The sequence below is a fragment of the Atractosteus spatula genome, chromosome 11 (assembly GCF_055471065.1).
Source record: "Atractosteus spatula isolate fAtrSpa1 chromosome 11, fAtrSpa1.hap1, whole genome shotgun sequence".
NCBI classification, from domain to species: Eukaryota; Metazoa; Chordata; class Actinopteri; order Semionotiformes; family Lepisosteidae; genus Atractosteus; species Atractosteus spatula.
Genome location: NC_142716.1, coordinates 6,371,718 through 6,389,119, shown reverse-complemented (window position 1 = coordinate 6,389,119; position 17,402 = coordinate 6,371,718). Strand labels below are relative to the sequence as shown.

At 36.2% G+C, this 17,402-nt stretch overlaps 1 protein-coding gene across 2 annotated transcripts in view; it reads left to right on the top strand.

Moving 5' to 3' along the window:
• Nucleotides 1-12,518: 12,518 nt before the first annotated feature.
• The window catches only part of cop1 (COP1 E3 ubiquitin ligase), a 29,712-nt gene continuing 24,828 nt past the window's right edge, over nt 12,519-17,402 (top strand). For both annotated transcript variants that reach the window (XM_088928211.1, XM_088928210.1), the window contains exons 1-4: nt 12,519-13,185; nt 14,592-14,651; nt 15,463-15,560; nt 16,039-16,103. In XM_088928211.1, coding sequence (XP_088784337.1) covers nt 12,812-13,185; nt 14,592-14,651; nt 15,463-15,560; nt 16,039-16,103 — 597 coding nt within the window. In that variant the 5' untranslated portion in view covers nt 12,519-12,811. The remainder of the gene's footprint in view (nt 13,186-14,591; nt 14,652-15,462; nt 15,561-16,038; nt 16,104-17,402) is intronic.

Genomic DNA, 17,402 nt, shown 5'->3' with positions numbered 1-17,402 from the left:
ACAAAAATGTTTTTTTACGTTTAGTTTAAAACGCACATTTTATAAACATACTGTAAAACCAAAGCGTTAAGAATGGATAGTTTCTATGGTTATTTTTCACCAACCACTAAACAGTTCTCTGCCTTATTCCAATGTACTGTATGTCTTAATGTATGTTGAAAAGCGAAGCAAGGCAGCCTGAATTTTGATTCTTTGGAAGTCAAAGTAGCATTATAAAAGCTCTTTAGCTTACCCTCCTCAGCCTATGCGTAAAGACCCAAACCTCAGCATTGCTCTAGCTCTAAAATGTCTAGCAATAAATCTCCTAATTCATTTTTCTTGCTTTGAATCTTCCATTGAAATTTTTGGAAGATCAAACCAAGGCGCTGAAACGTTTTATCTCTTTCCTCCACAATGACATCATAGACCCAGCCCCTACACAGAAATTAAGGAAACCTTTCTCGGTTTGTAAGCTAGCTGCCCCTTCCTCGTCCTCTCTGTTGCTTTCTTTTTGTTCTGCAGAAATGTTATTGGCGACTTGGCCGAATTCCTCCTCTCCTGACAGAGCATCTCACTACCATAAACAAAGATCACTTCTGTGTGATGTGCCAGGAGGTGTGGTGAAGGAAGATCATCCTATGAAATCAACCAGCAATACATACACCAAAAAATATACATACTGTATATATAGTAGGAGAGTACCCCATTTGAGTCACAGTACTAATAACTGTTAAGACTTTTCATTATGGTAATTGAAGTCTTGTTGCTTTGTAAGAATAATGCAGTCCTGCTGTAATGGACACTGTAGATTAAAATGTGCCCCATGCCATATGTGACAAAGTATTTTATAGATACACATACACTGTAGTATGATCATTTAACATTATGAGTGCTTCTTCTATAGATGGTTCTCGTTAAAGTCAAGCAATTACAGCAATTAAAAAAATCAATACTGCCTTTCAAATACAATTCAAGTGCTGTAATAGACTTTGATATTATGTTTATATGCCTGGTTATGTGAACAAATGGGTATATGCATGTCTGGCACAGAGTGACATTAGATGCAGATTAATTGCACTAATATTTATGAAATTGTACTGTGTGTGCCTATATGCATTTCTTTTGTATAATTATTACGTGTAAAAAAGTTTTTGAGAGGATTTCGGAAGATATCTCTTTTTGTTTTTACTGTTTTGTGTTCATCAGAATTGTATTGCTGTTTGCTTTAAAATCATGATACACATAGATGTTAAAATGTAAGACTGGTATGTGTCTGTTTTCCTTTATTAAGCAGTGAACAAATCAAACACTCCCATTTTATTTATAAAATATACCCACATGTACATATTAGGGAATGGCACATTCCAAAAGAGAGTCCCATTCCCTAAAATGTAGTAAAAATGGAACATCACATAATTTCTGAGGACTGTGAAGTAGCAGAAAATCAAGCTTTTTCTTCATGTGCTGTGCAATGAGGAAGTACAGTAAGTGACCTCACAGAAACATACCTGTGACACAGAGCTGGTTAACATGTTAATTCATTTCTGTTTGCTCAGACAAGCTCATCGTGACATTTGAGATGTTCTGGAAAGTCGAATGACACACATTTCATGCATCAACTGGTGTTGGCTGTGTCCCATATCTGCACATTCATTGGATAGCACCTGCTGAAATCAATGCTGTGACATTTCTCCATCATCTAGTTGCAGTGCAGTAACTGGTGACACATTAACAGGTGTTTTCTAATATTTAGATTATCTATATACAGTATGTGGACATATTTACTGGTTTAATTATACAGTATTGAGAAGGATATAGTGTGAAAACATAAGGGACACGTATAAGTATATACTGTATGAATGTTGGGTGCATAACATTAAAATGCAATCCCACAAACCTTCTTGAGAAATCATGCAAACTTTAAGCTTTAGACTGCAGTGCTATATATGTCAAACCAAGTGGTGTTTGCATTCCTGATGGGTAAAATAAAAACTTTCCTGATTGAAATCATTCAGAATCTTTCATTTATTCAATTAAATTAAGAATAAGGTAATTCCTTTGTTATTAATCCAATGAATATAGTTATACTTAATGTGTGCATTAAAATCAATATTAATCATAATACATTTGCTTCATACTCTTTACAGAGTAGGAGTACTCTTTCCTAAGCAGACATGATCCAATGAGACAGCATGCACAGTAGAACATACTGTATACTGTAGCACTGATATGTTAGTCGAGGTACTTGGGAGAACTATCAGTCTACTTTGTCTTTACCCAATGTAGTCTTTTGGGTAGTGACACAATGCTTATGTCTTTAAAGGAGCATCTACTGTATTTGAAGGAGTATTCTATTGACAACTTCAAACCAGATGTTTTCTCAGTTTGCTTTACTCTCGTCCAAGAGGATTCCTCTGCCTCTTATTTTTCTGGCATGTCTGACAATGAGCTCACATGAACTTTGGGCCATTACCTATAGCAAAGTTACATACACTGCAGCACTGAAATGCACGTAGGCAACTTATAGTGGCAGTAATGGACTACATTGGACATGTGCCTCTAATGGAGTGGAGTTGCAAGTTTTCCCAGACTTTAAAGGAAAAATGGCATTTTTTTAAGTAGTTGTTAAAAAAAAGTGAAATGATGCACACTTTGCAATTCCTGGACACCACACTAGATAATGACAGCATTCCTTGTAATAATACCCAGATGGCCTTTTTGAACTACCATTAAGTCCAGAGCACTTAAGTGAATTGGACTCAGTGCAAAGGCACCACTGGCCTTATATCACACATTATCCTGGAAATGCAAGGTCATTTGTTGCTGTGTAATATGGCTGGCATGCCTCTTGGCATTATTGTTGTCAGATTATGCCGATAAAGGTGTGGAGATTTATAAACATCTGGGTTGGCCTTTTACTTATGGTGTAGTTATTAATTTAACAAAACATCAAGGGGACACTGGAAAAATAACATATAATCCCACTCCCTGTCAAAGACAGATTTAGAGTACTGTGATTTAGCCAGCACAACTGAAAGATGATCTGCTGCATTATTATTAGTGCCAGATGGGAATTCCAGGTTTAAATTATTTTGATACTATGATAGTCCCACCTGTGGGTTCACAAAGGACTGCACCTTGTGCCCTAGAGAGCAGAGTGTTGCAAGTGCGTCACGCTCCGTTGGCATGGGCACCACACCGGAACATCACTACCTTTCAAAAGCCAGGATACAAAATCTCTCTCTCCCAAAGCATATTTCTGATGCAATCTTGTGAAACTGGAAGGATCTCGAGAACTTCGATATTATTTATTGAAGCATTTAAACAATGCCTTTCTTATGTTTATTTTGAAAACAAACTCACAATGCATGTGAATATTATAGTTTCGATGTTTTAAAATGAAGTTTCCTCTTTAAATCATACTATTTTCAGCCATCTATAGTATATAGATTTGTCTTTAAAATCTTTTAATTTGAATAAGTACTAATTTCTATTTCCTTCTAGTGATATCCTGATTTTGCTGGTATTTCAGTCAAAGCAGCATAAAAAGCATTTCTTACTGCTGTCAGTATTATATGGGCCTTAGATATAAAAACAAATTAAGACCAATTACTCATCATTTTAACCTCTATGCGTCTAATGCCCACATGACACATACAGTATAATCAAATTGATATACAGTACAGATATACAGCAAGAAGGGTCTATAGCTAAACATGAATCCATTCTCTTTAATTGCAAAGTGCAGGCTTTTCTTAGGTGTCGTACTTATGCCAAGGAACTACAGTACACACTCCAATAATCAACATTTTCTCATTCATTCATAATATTTCATACACAACCATCATTTACTGGTACTATACTGTCATAGGTGTTTGAAAATTGTAAGGCTGTCCGTTTTTCAACAACTAAATTACATTTACTGTATTGTGGGTAGCTGTAGCTCTTAGGCACGTTCTTTACTACTGGGGTGGTCTATACAAAACAAAAAGTTTAAAAGTGATACAGGATGTATGGTTATAAAGGTCAAGTTGACTTTTAAATATGATTTTGTTGTGTTCAATGAAATACTGTATGTCTGTTTGCTGGCAAAGGCTGAATAAAAACTTTATGTTCCATATTTTTGGTCTTAAGCATCTTTCACCATTTAGAGTTAAAAAAAAGTCTGACTTGGAGTGAGAAAGATAGTGGCTGACAGATTTCGGTAAGCAGAGACTTTGTTCCAAGAGCAGAAGCCAACACAAGCATAACCTGCAATATACATACATTCGTAAGTAAATAAAAATCAATCAATCAGTAATCAAATATTGGCATCACACCATACTGTATGTCTCACTCTCCTACGGCTACACCTCAATTGTTTTAATTTACGTTCATTTACAAATATTCATGCTTTTCATATCATTTAGACATGCTGTGTAGTCTGAAGAAGATTAAATGGAAATCAAAATAACACAAGGTGTCCCATTTTTATTTTAAATAAACCAAAAACTATTCATGCTCTTTTTCAGTGCCCCTGTCAGACAACATAAAAATATTCCTAAACTGTCCAATATGAAAAAAGAAAGATGTTTAATCCCCTGGCGTAACTTCTAATAGCCTAACAGTGCAGGTGCATACAGTATGTCGTTTTAAGCTTTCATTTTGAGTCAGGCCAACTAGCAGACCCAATTTTTAAAAAGAGAGATTTTCAAAAACACCTCTCCATCTGAGGTGATACTGTAGCAAGTGATGGAATTATTTAATAGCATATTTTTCATTTTCTTCGTATCTTTTTTCAGGCGCAAATTGTGAGCAGTACAAATACGAATGGCTGGCAGTTAAGACGGGGGCCCATTCAGGGGTAAAAGGTTCCTAACAGCAGGAGGCAAGAATTCCACGCCAGGCCTGTGGATCTGTCTGCAAAACATTCTGCTTTTATCAAAGTACTTCGAGATCCTGCAGCAATGGTGGCCATGTAAATGTATTGAATAGCTCCTCCTGCCCCACCCCCACAGCATGGACCCCAAGATTATCTTCCAATGGAGCTCTAAGCAAAGAAAAAAGGGAGGAAAATCAGGCCTGATGTCTGAGAAAGAAGAAGGGAAAAGCATCTTTCCGATTGTTTAATATCTATGAAAATCTAGAGGACCGTTGAGACATACTAGGAAAACACAGACTTTTATTGTCATTTAAAGAGAAACTATATGGATTTTTACAATTGTTATACTTACCTTTGAAAGTGCTCATGTTTGAAGACCAAGCTGCCAAGAAGCTGCATACCAAGCAAATATGAGACAGATCGTCAAATGTAGCACAAAAATCGGGGTCTCTCATCAACTGTCATCTTAGATCACGATCACATATACAAAATCCTTTTCAAAATGTTCTTCTTATGAACGACTGCAGATTTAATTTAAACATGAGAGATTTCATTTACAATTTTCAAAGTTTTGTAAGACCTGATCCTGCAAAGTTATTGGAATTATTTTAATGCCTGCTAAGCACCATAATGTGTTTTCAGAAACATGGTCCATCATGTAAACCACTCCCGCTCTTTACTCCAGACTTTACAGGTGTAATTCTATTACCAACTGGATGACTTTAAGTAAAAATAGAGTCTCCTCATTTACCAAGATGGATATCTGATGGCCATTTCTTTTCCTTTGTTGCCAGTTCATGAACAGTAACATTGATTTTCAATTGTTCTAAAACCATTTGACCAATTAACTATCATTGTAGCAACAATACCATTGACATCTGACACACTACCATTTCTGTGTATACCAAGATGTCTGCTACTTTGTTCTCTTAACTCATACCGCCACTGCCTAGGGTACTAGTGTACAGATTGAATCAAAACATGGCAGGTTTCATGAACTACTATATGCTATTTCTGATTTGCACCTCACATAATGCGGTGATAATTTTCCTGCTCACAGAGCACTAACTAATTGGTAAAAAAGTCTCTTGCACAATCTGCTCCTGTTCAACTGTTTGGTAAAATTAACTTTTAACTTGGTAGATTGTCAGCTCAGTGATAACACTATTAGCATATAGTGAAATAGGATTTCTGCTCCCTGACCTCAATTTTTCACAAAATTCAAACTGTCGTTATTCTGGAACCACTGTACCAACTGACTTAAAACTAAGCAGGTTTCATTACACTAAACTCTGCTTCAAACTTGCCATCACATACTGCAGGGGCATTTTGTAAGGGGTCATTATCTTCGTGGTCAAACGAGCATTATACTGCTAACAGTCCCTCTTCAAAAACTGTTAAGCCATTGATCTCCCAAATTGGTCAGTATTGCTCTATTTCCCCTTTGTTCACTCATCCTATTACTGTAAGCGGGTATAGACTTGCTTGGAAACATCCCAAAAAATTTTTACATTCATTTTTTGCATTTCTTTACTAATTGTATTGTTAGTAGGAGGCAGAGTAAGAACGCTGGCAGTCCAGGCACTATTGGTAATGATTAAAGTCTTTAATAAGCGACAAAAGCATCATTACTTCAAGTACAATTACTGTTGATAACATGTTAAAGAATTCCACTTGAAATGACTGAAGTGAAAACAATAAGATTATACATTACTACAATCGCAAAGTAAATTTCAATTTGATGTTTGCTTTTCTGCCTTCTGTACCCAAACCCTAGGAAGCTATTATTGTCCAATAGAGATCCAAAGCCTAATCAGCACAGTTGTGTCTTTTCTCACACAATTTACTTTTGCAGGTGCCAAGCTGGCCAATGACCAATGGCATCCTAAAGGCACTTAGGCATGCAATACCGGAAGGCTTGAGAAGCTGGAAAATGCAAGTCAGACATTTCCAAATGGGATAGAGACAGTATTAATTTGCACTGCTAGCAATGAAAGCCTTAGGGGAATGATATTTGTGGCATATTTAGATATGTCTCTTAAACTGCATGGCGTGATGTACATCAATATACATCTGTTAGCTGTAATGGTATTAATAATATTACAGAAATTACACAACAATTCATGTGTTCTTAAACTCTTCTCTTTTCCCCTGGCAGAGAGGAGAGGGATTTACAGTTAAGATGCACTGAGGTTTTTTTCCATGCAAACTATTTACAGTTTAACAGTGTACACAGTGTACACCATTTCAGTTATAAATCATTACCTGGCACAAATATATGCATTTCCCAAATTCTATGCTTGAAAGACTTGATGGTATCTATAATTCAGAGGCTGGGGTATTGTGGTGTGAGTCCTTTAACTCATTATCGTGGATTGTTTGGGAAATCCCAATGGCTTTTCTGAAAAGGGAGATGAAAATTGGAGTTGCTCAACTTTGTTTAAAAGCGTTACTGGTAGACTTCCAGGGCTCTTCAACAGTTTGCCATATGTTTCACAAACTCTATCTTATCTGAAATCAGAAGACCAATTGTTAAAAGAAGTTGAATACAATGGAGGGTAAAATATTAATTTACTTTTAATGCACCAGTGTCCCATAACACAGCATGAAACTGTCTGAGCTCTCAAGTCCAGCAATCAAATTTAACAAGGCACCCTTTGCCTTTCAAAAGGTAATTTAAAGAGGAAATGGGAAAATAACCTAGTATAAAAAACACTAGTAAATTTCAGTCTGAATGCAAGAACCTTATGTAATGAGCTAAGAGAAAAGAGAGTCTTTGTGATTGCTCCTGTTTGTAGGGTATTCATGGACAATGGTTTACAAAGGCAAAAAATACTATCCATGTTTCAAATGAGGATCACCTAGAGATCAAATTAGACCGTTACAAATAATAAGGCACAGCTGATGAATTCTACAGGCCACTGATAGCATCTGTTTTGAAGGAAATGCTGGTATGAAAAAAAATATAAAAGGGTAGTTAGAAAAGGTTAGACTAAGGCAAAACAAGAGATCATTACTTCCACTGGTCCTACCACAAGCCATTTTGAAAGCAGAACATTTTTGATTGTCCCTTATTTATCATTTGTCTTTTACTGATAAGTCATCAAGGATACTGAAAATAAAAAAGTCAAATACTTTGCTATGATCAGCTTTAATTTATGGAGCTCCTTTCAGTAAACATACCCTGCTAATCATTTGTACAGTGGTTGTTTTTACTTTGTGTTTCTTTTCCTCAGTGTCTTTGCCAGGGGGACTCTCCCTCTGTTAACTGTGAGAGATATAAATGATTCAGATGGCAAAGATGATGTTCTCATTTATAATTAAAGGATGTACTAAGAGCATACTGAGAAAGGGGGAGCTGGATATCCATGGTTGCATCTCTTGTGTTCGGGCAACTTTTAGATATAGGGGTTACGTATGAGTGCAAGGAAAGTTGGAGAGTTTCTGTTTGTTGGGGAGTGAGGGTGGGGAGAAGAAGGTATTTAATTTTGTATCCCTAGAGCTCCCTTAAAATAGAATTAATCTGCAGTAGTTAATTAAACAAGGCAGCGATGGGTCTCATTATCAGCAAGAAACCTTAAGAGAACAGAAAATGACCCACTATGTTTAGGGTTTATCATATCAACACTTTAACAATTCCTATTTTTTGGGATTCACACAATTGTGTGCAACATTCCAGGATAACTGGCAGGTTCCTGAATCGTGGCTACTGCACAGAGCAAAAAACTGCAACAAAGTTCTGTAGCTGTAAAAAGATGTTCATTAAATTAAGATACACCTTTCATGGCCTGATGGGTTACTTAGTCACCTAGATGGCAATAGTAATACAGTATAATGAGGATTTCCACCTTAAAATGTATGATTCATCATCAAAACTCCATTCTAGATCACACAGGAAAAGAAAACTGCATCGAGGTCCCAATATTTTGTTTTTGTCCACATCATAGCAGTCAGCAGAAAACCCATTCTCTGAGAATGAGTTTCAACAGAGCCATCTGCTCTTTGTCAGACTGTAACCCCAGAGCATGACCACTTAAGCATTGCTTGTCATAAGGAGGACCTTCACAGCATGGACTGGTATCTTTGTCTAAACCCAGTCAGTGGCAAGGATAGCCAGTTCATAGGGAGCTGAGAATCCTCAAGTTGATACTGCCTTACAGTATGTAAAATCACAGAAGATCTCATGTATCTGTATACCGGTTGTGAGAGATCCTGGCCACAATGAGATATTAAAACAGTATAAGATCACTTTATTAGCCATATACAATTTCTTGCATTAGGAATTTGTCTTCTCGCATACCCCAGCTTGCTTTCCATGAGACACAGACACAGACAGGGAGAGAAGCTTGGGGTGCAGGGTCAGCCATTGTACAGCGCCCAAGGAGCAATTGGGGTTAAGGGCCTTGCTCAGGGGCCCAACGGAGTAGGATTCTCTACCGGCCGCGAGATTTGAACCGGCAACCGCTCTGCCCCCTAATATATGAACTAGGTTTTTCTTAAACTAAGAGACCTTGCAGGATATTATTCTATGCGTTTCTCAGAATGAATGATTTACTAAATATGATGTTTATGAATTTGTGTTTTTGGCAATGATAAATTGTCAAAATGTATGCAGCATGCGAGCCAAGACACTCTTGCTAATGAGAAGACATTACTCTCCCAAAAGAATATAATTTAACTGAATCAAATTGAGTTGAAAAAAAAAGTTGCTTTTAATGGAAATTGCTTGTAAAGAAGATGACAAATAGTAATTTGTATATTAAGGAAATAAAATTGTGATCAACACCCAATGGAGAGTACAACTATGACTGAAAAAATATTTGCTTACTAATGTATTTTTTTATTTTTTCATACAAGTGAGTTCATTCTTACTAAGAAATTAGGATTTTTTTTAATATGGGTGATATTACACAAAAGCCCCATGCTGACATTTTCCTGTACTATAAATTATATATGAACTTAAGTGGGCTGAATATCTATGCATTGAAACACTTTAATTATAGAACAAGTATGGCTGTATGGCTTTAACTGAATACCAACTACAGTACTATGAGCTGTTTGTTCTACTGAAAAGAAGTGCTCAGCTTACATTATTTTTCAATGTATGTATTAAATTCCAGACTGGAGAAAAGCAGTTTCAATTTCAGCTGAGTGAAAATGTTCTTGTAAGGTAATAATGATTTTAATAAATACAACACGAGGAAACTGTAAAATCATCACAACATTGCTTCAGATAGTCTTCCCAGACACCTGCTCCAGTACTGATTTCATTGCATAACTGTATTATTCCTTACCAATAAAATTCTGACCTCATAAAAGACACAATTCAGAGAAGCACAGATGGACTACCTTTTTTAAAGCTCTGTATATTACTCTTTTGGGTCAGATTTCAATGAAAATGAGGAAAAGGAAAAGACTTTTTGAAGAAGTGCCTTGGAGGAGAGGGCAAATTAATAAGATATGGGAGATTCAGTCATATCTGACAAAACAGGACCCTGTGGCAGATTCAGGAGGGCTTTTATGACTCAGCTTGGAACACTTCCATTAATTTTGCACTTGCCAGCAAGAATTTTTATCATGATATGGGTTTGAGGTACTGGCCCCTTGAGAGATCAGAAAATAAACCACTGGTGGTCCACTTTTTCTTATGTGCTGCCAAAGAGGCACTTACTGTGTCAAAGTTGCCTACCTTTCAAAATAACTGCTTTAAAATATTAACTCAGAGCTGAGATGAGAGCTAAAGGATATGCATTCTTATTTAAACAATGACAGAAATGCAAACATTGGGGACTAGAATTTATTTCTCCTATTAAAAGCTGTTTTCCAGAATTAACCTTGCCTGCTTTGTTAGAAATTCTTACCCATAGCACAACATGGCTTTATTTCCACAATTTGGGTATTATTTATAAATGGTCTGTTTAGACATTCCCTCCAGCCCACCTTTGTTTTGTTAGAGAGACCTCTCTGAAAACTCAAAGGGGATTTAGAGTAGACCTGATCTCCCACCATCACAATGTGCCCAAATTCCACTGCCTAAAAACAACAACCGTTAAGAAAAAAAATACCTCAGTTACTTAATTTAGAGGAGATACAAAAAAAAAACAAAATATAAATTATTTAAGATTAGCATCTTAATGTATGGGGAGAAAAACAATATTTTGTGATGTTGCATTCAAAAAGACCTTTTGGGAGAATTAGAAAGTATTACCATAGACACAACAACAAAAAAAAGTATATGAGTAATTATGATAGAGGACAGTTTCAGCTTCTGGAGAGACTTAGCCAAAGCAAAAAGACACCACAAATAAAATATAAGTGCAACAGAATCTTAAAGCTGGACCATACAAGCTGTTTCACCTGCTATGTTATAATGAAAAATGCAAGAAAATGCTCACTCTTCATTTTGTGGACAGAGGAGACCTATTGCTGACACAACAAATACACTGTACTTTGCTACTACGTACTGTAGCTTGTCCAGCAACTGAACGCGTTGCTGTTTGTGTAGTTTTCCTCTATACATCAATATAAAGTAATAAAACACAAAAAGAAACAAGCTCGCCACCTTGTGTTAAAACTGAGAAAGTTTAATGCGGGAATACAGTTCATACAGGAGAAAACAGCTAATAAAACCAAAAATATCATGTTATACAACATACAGTAGGTACAATTTTTGACATGTTCATTTCATTAAACTTTATTCTTCTTTCATGGCTTAAATTTCATTTACATGTCCTTATAAATATTTACTTATTCAGAAAGGACAGGTACCCACACCTACTGTGATAAGTAGAAAGAAAGCATCTTAATTCATTCTTAATTCTTAATTCATTAAATCTTATTATAAGAATCATCAGCAAATGTTCCAAAAATACTTTCGAAAATCATCATTAATCCATCGGTAGCACAGCTGTAGTATGAAAATCAATAATTGTATGACACAATGTATTTCGTAGCTCTTTGTACAATTATTTTGAAGTATACGTGTTTTAATTGCACGGTATTTTTGAGTACATATTGCCCTCATGTGGATATTCACGGTATTATTAGAAACATCCAATGAAGGCTTATTTTTCAATATTATTTATGATTATTTCAGAAAGTTGTGACCAACTAATCAGCACATGTGTCGAAATGAATCATTACCATCACATATATGTGGTTTGTTGTTATTTTTCGAATAACCTCTTTTGTTGTAACCTTTCTGGTTGGAAAAAAAATTAAAATAACCGCTTTTTCCGTTATTAAATAGAGCTGCAATACAACTGTCGTGGCATTTCAACATTTGCAATGTAATTTTTTAGCATTAAAATTAAGTTGACATATATAATCCACGGGTATATTTTTTTTATTAAGACTAGTTACAAAACAAGAAAAGCGTTACAGTACACCAGCCTGTCGTCGTGATAATAAATTCTTCCCTCGAAAATGAATGCATTTCATGTATATATAAATACTGCACTGTATAGGCCTACAGCTCAAGTAATTATACCGTATATCCCTACTTTGTGTGAATAGGTTGTGTAGTAAAACACCTATCCTCTTCAAATGTAATTTAAACCAAATTGATTTTTTACGTGACTTGCGAAGTCCCGCTATTTTTTTTGTACCTGTACGTGGGAAGTCCTGCGTGTTGACGCAGCGGCGCAAAGGTGGCAGCTGTGCGGTCCCGCACTGCTCTGTAACCGGGGAGATCGCTTGTAGTTTCCAAGTCTCGGTTTGGCAACGGAGCTTTGTTCGCAGGATTTGCTTTAGCTCCTTTCTGCGTCTTTCATGAAAGTGATAGCTTTCGACAGTTTCAGCAGCCTGATCTCATTCCCTGAAATAACCCGATCGGAGTGACTGCTCGTGGGGTTTTTTTTTTGGTTTTGTTTCTTTCTCCTCAGTTTCTAAGTCTTTAAACCTTGCAGCCCGGATGCAGTGAGCAGGAGCCTGCGGCCTGCCAGAGCGGAGTTGGAGCAGCGGCCTCGAGTTATGTCAACCCCCCGAAAGCCGCAGGTTGGAGGAGCGGCGGGCTCAAGGCCTGGGACGAGTAGCAGTAGCAGCAGCACCACTACCACCAACAGCAACAGCAGCAGCAGTAGCAATAATGCCAGAAACACAAGCAGCGGGAGTGGTAACACTAGTAATGGGAACAATTCTGCAAATGTTGTCTCTTCACGGACGCTGGGAAGTGGAGCCGAGGGGTTACCTGTGGCCGCTTTGGGGATCCCTACTTCCCGAGTTACTCCAGCTTCTCTGGCCAGACCCGGCTCGTCCTCTGGAAGCAGCAGAAAACGTCCTCTTCCAACCCCCCTTTGCAATGGCCTCATAAACTCGTACGAAGACAAGAGCAACGACTTTGTGTGGTGAGTTATATTTGTTGTTGTTTTGAGGGGGGACATTTAAATTCCATAAGGCCGACATGAATCATGCCGACTGAGACAATTTTTGTATTGGTCTGAAAGTGAAGAAATTAAAATATCGGTGCTGGTTTTTGGTAATATGTTTTTTTCCCCCTGAATGTTTATATATATATATTCCCCATTTTATAAATAATACAACGCGTAATTAATCTCATCGGCACAATTGAAACATTGTGCGAAACAGGACCCAACATCAGCTCGTAAAATCAATCCTCTCCCATCAGACGTTTGTAGTTCTTAGGTTTTGAGTAGGACATTTTCGACGAGTTCGACGAGGATTAGAAATTACAGATGACAGCACAATGAAGGGTCAAAATTTAAAAATAGATTCAGCCCCATTTAGATGCATTTTTTGGCCACAGCTTTACATTCTCTATTTGTGGGCTATACAATAATGTGTATTCCTGCCTGCAGCTGAGTTACTGCGTTTACTGGTACACGTTTGTCTTTATTCGAATGAATGGATGTTGTAGGTCAAACATTTGTCTGGTCTGAATTTGTCATGTTTTTTTTTTCCTCTCCTGAAAATGGCAGTTTAGTACTAAGCAAGCCAAACTAATTTCCTGCTTTACACAACACAGTAGTTGGTTTTTGGTTGTCAGATGTCAACAAACGTTCGGGATGCCACAGTGAAAATGGAAGGTTTTGCCCCCTCTTTGCCTTTTCGGCAAAAAAAAGTTTTCTTTTGTTCTTACAAAGTACAGTACCTCTCGCACCCCAGGATTAAGACAGTGCCCGTACGTTGCTAATCACTGTCAAACGTGATGTGTTAAACCTGTCGCAATCCTTCAGGATTGACTGATTGCTTAATGTTTGTTCTTTTTGGCTTTGCAAAGTCTTGACATTATGTCCCACTTTTATGTGATGCCTACATAATTATTAGCATGTTATTTTTTTGTCCATGATTTCTTTTTATTTAGGAACAAATTTCTCTTCTGAATATTGTTGAGAGCTTAAGATAATGAAGTTGTTATATGCCATTTTCATGGTCCTTCAGCAATAAACATTATTGTGTCTTCCACTTGGACACCTCCTTACCACCATAAATCCACTCTATACTGTATTGTACAATAAATTATTAACTCTTGTTTTTGTTTTGTTTTTTCTAATGTTGTATCTTAAGGAAATGTGCTATATAGTGCTTGGTACTGTTTTCTAAAGGCCCATACGTATTCTGTTTAATTCTAAAAAATATATCCATATTAGTTTTTAATGATGATGAAGTCTCATTTGTGCAAAGTGTGGTGATCTTTAAAAATGTAGACTGCACTAGCTTTAGTGAATTGTGTAAATTAAATAATCTGCTGCAGTATGATTTGAATTGTTTTTAATGTGAACCTTTTTTTCAGCCCAATCTGTTTTGAAATGATTGAGGAAGCTCATATGACAAAATGTGGGCACAGCTTTTGGTAAGTAATCATTTGCATGATAAGAAGAAAAATGTATCCAAAAATTTGTGGTGCATTTAAGGTAGCATTTGTTGGGATTTTAATTAGCTCTTTTATGTATTATTCTGCATTACTCAGCGTAGTTTCACAACTACCTTAATAGAGAAAGTGCGAAACTGCGTTAACAGAGAAAGTACAGCAGAAATCACGTGAAAAGTAACGTTAAAATTTCTGTCACATAGTTTCTACATTTGATACTTGCCGTACTTGTTTTTTTCTAAGCACCATCAGTATCTGAATGTTTTGTGCTGACTTCATGATTCATTTGATAAACGCTATTAAAGTAGCTTTTTTGGTAATGATAATCTACTGTACTACTAGTGAACTGCTTGACGTGTTTGCTATTAGTAGATTCCTTAATTGCTGCAGTCTATTCTAGTTGTAGACAGTGCTTTTTATTGTAGGAAAATGTAGTTGTTGGATTCAGTCTGTCTCTATTTTTGTCAGTACTGGTGGGTTTTGGAAGTTTTACGAAAATGTAAGTTTTATTTCCCTATAATCATTTTGTGATTAACACAGAGTGCATTTTTATACAAATGGGTTTTAGGATATGCTAAATCTTAATTTTATTGCACAGAGCTATATGCTCTAAGTTTGTGCTTTTATTGTTGTTTTTAGAACTTAAATGTGCAGTAAAATGTTTTTGGGAACATAGGAATTGGAGTATTTTTTAATATGTAATCATCTTATATTTTAAATGAACAGTGATGAAAAAGTCTGTTTTTTATGCACAGTTTGTCAACTTTTTTTTACTGGTGTGCATTTCTTTTAGTTACAAGTGTATTCGGCAGAGTTTGGAAGACAGCAACAGGTGCCCAAAGTGTAATTATATTATTGATAATGTGGATCAGCTGTTCCCCAATTTTCTAGGTAAGTCCAGTAATGTCTAAATGAAAAGACAATGCATTTATTAAACCCCTATCGATGCAATCCACATCCGTCTGGTTGTGGAAGTAAAATACATTTATTAATAAAAAATATATATTTTTGTTCTGTGTTTGAGACCAAATATTCTGCTAAGTATGTACAAATAAATACAGTTAACATTAAGGTAATTGTCCATCAGTGGGATGAGATTGCCAGAGAAGAGAGCTGGAATTTGTTAAATAAAGTGAAAATCAAAAGTCCTCCTCTAATGCAAAGCTTTTATAGATTACAACATTTCTGTTAAAGTATGCAGTAGAGTATACTTTGGTAAAAGGATCCCATTTTATAACTGGTCTCTGGAGGAAAACAGTTTTTCTTTACACCAAATGAAGTGTACTGTGTGAATATCTTTGAGATTAAAAGGCTTCATATTTTTTTTGTTTTTCTGTTGATTTTCATTCTTGTTTCCACGCCTGAATAGTGAATGAACTTATCCTCAAACAGAAACAGAGATCAGAAGAAAAACGTCTTAAACTGGACCATCCGGTGAGAATTCAGTTCCAACTATTTTTTGTATTTTGTGTATACATAAATTGCTTTTGATAAAGTTTCTAAATTGTTTACAAATTTGAGATCATTGGCTCTCCTGTATTTGGATTTATTACTTCACGTGTTTTTACACAGCAAATGTTTTGGTTTATGTTTGGGCTGTAAAACTTTGGAGCCAGTAAAAATGCCATGTCAGCACTTGGGGTTAAAATGTGTTGCTGGTTCCATAATATTAGAAAAATATAAAAAAAGGAGAGGATCAACCCAGTAATGGCAGTAACCAGCAGTATTCTGTGACTGTTGGAACGCAAAATGCACAAGTGGGAAAACTGGAGAGTTCTAGCCTATGTTATGGACAAATTACTTAAAAATCACATTGAAAGCATTTACTGAGGTGGCAAAAATCATGCACAAAGTTTGGAGTTCTGCCACTTCCTTTAATCTCCTAGAAAAAAAAAGGCTTTTTTCCAGTAAAACAAATGCTAGTTAAAATGTCAATTTTTATTAATAAACCAGTAATGAACCAAATGTGGAGTTTGCCCTGTGTTACCTGGTAAAATGTAGTAGGCTTAGCGAACCATCTGAAAATTGATGGGAGGTTAGGCAAGGGTCATACTCCTGTACTTAGTATTTTATAAGTCTTCCTCTGGATTGGATTAAGCAGACAAAATGCCCTCTGTAGTGTTCCATGATCTTTTACTTTTTTATGGCAATTTTTTACCACTCCTTCAGACAGAATTGCTCTTGATCCTTTTCGATAGTGTGATTTCCATTTGTAAAGTGCAGTTGACCATTGCATTGCTAATTTGGATATATGCTTTTGGTCATTGTCATGCTGGAATGTCTATTTCTGACCAAGATAGAGGTTCTTGTCAGAGGAATCCAGTTGTTTGTCTAATATGCCCCTATATATACAGTATGATGGAGTTCAAAACCCTAAAACAACAGACCCCTTCACTATTTCACAGTGATTAGAAAATTTCTCAGCATGATGTTCACCATTTCTACACCAAACATAACTGATAAGCATATGCAAAATATGATAAGTATATTTTCTTTCATCCGATGAACTTGTGTGATGCCAGTTCTCAGAGCTATATTTTGGCCAATTGTAGTCACTGCCTTTTGTAGTTTACCTTCAGAAGGGACTTCTTCCTTCAAACCTGGCCATGAATGCCACATTCGTGCAGATGAATGTAGAATGTAATTTTGTTTTTGATGCATTTTATTTAAAAAAAACAATACTTGAAAGTGTGGGCAAATGTAACCTTTGTGTTTCCTGGAATGAAATGGACA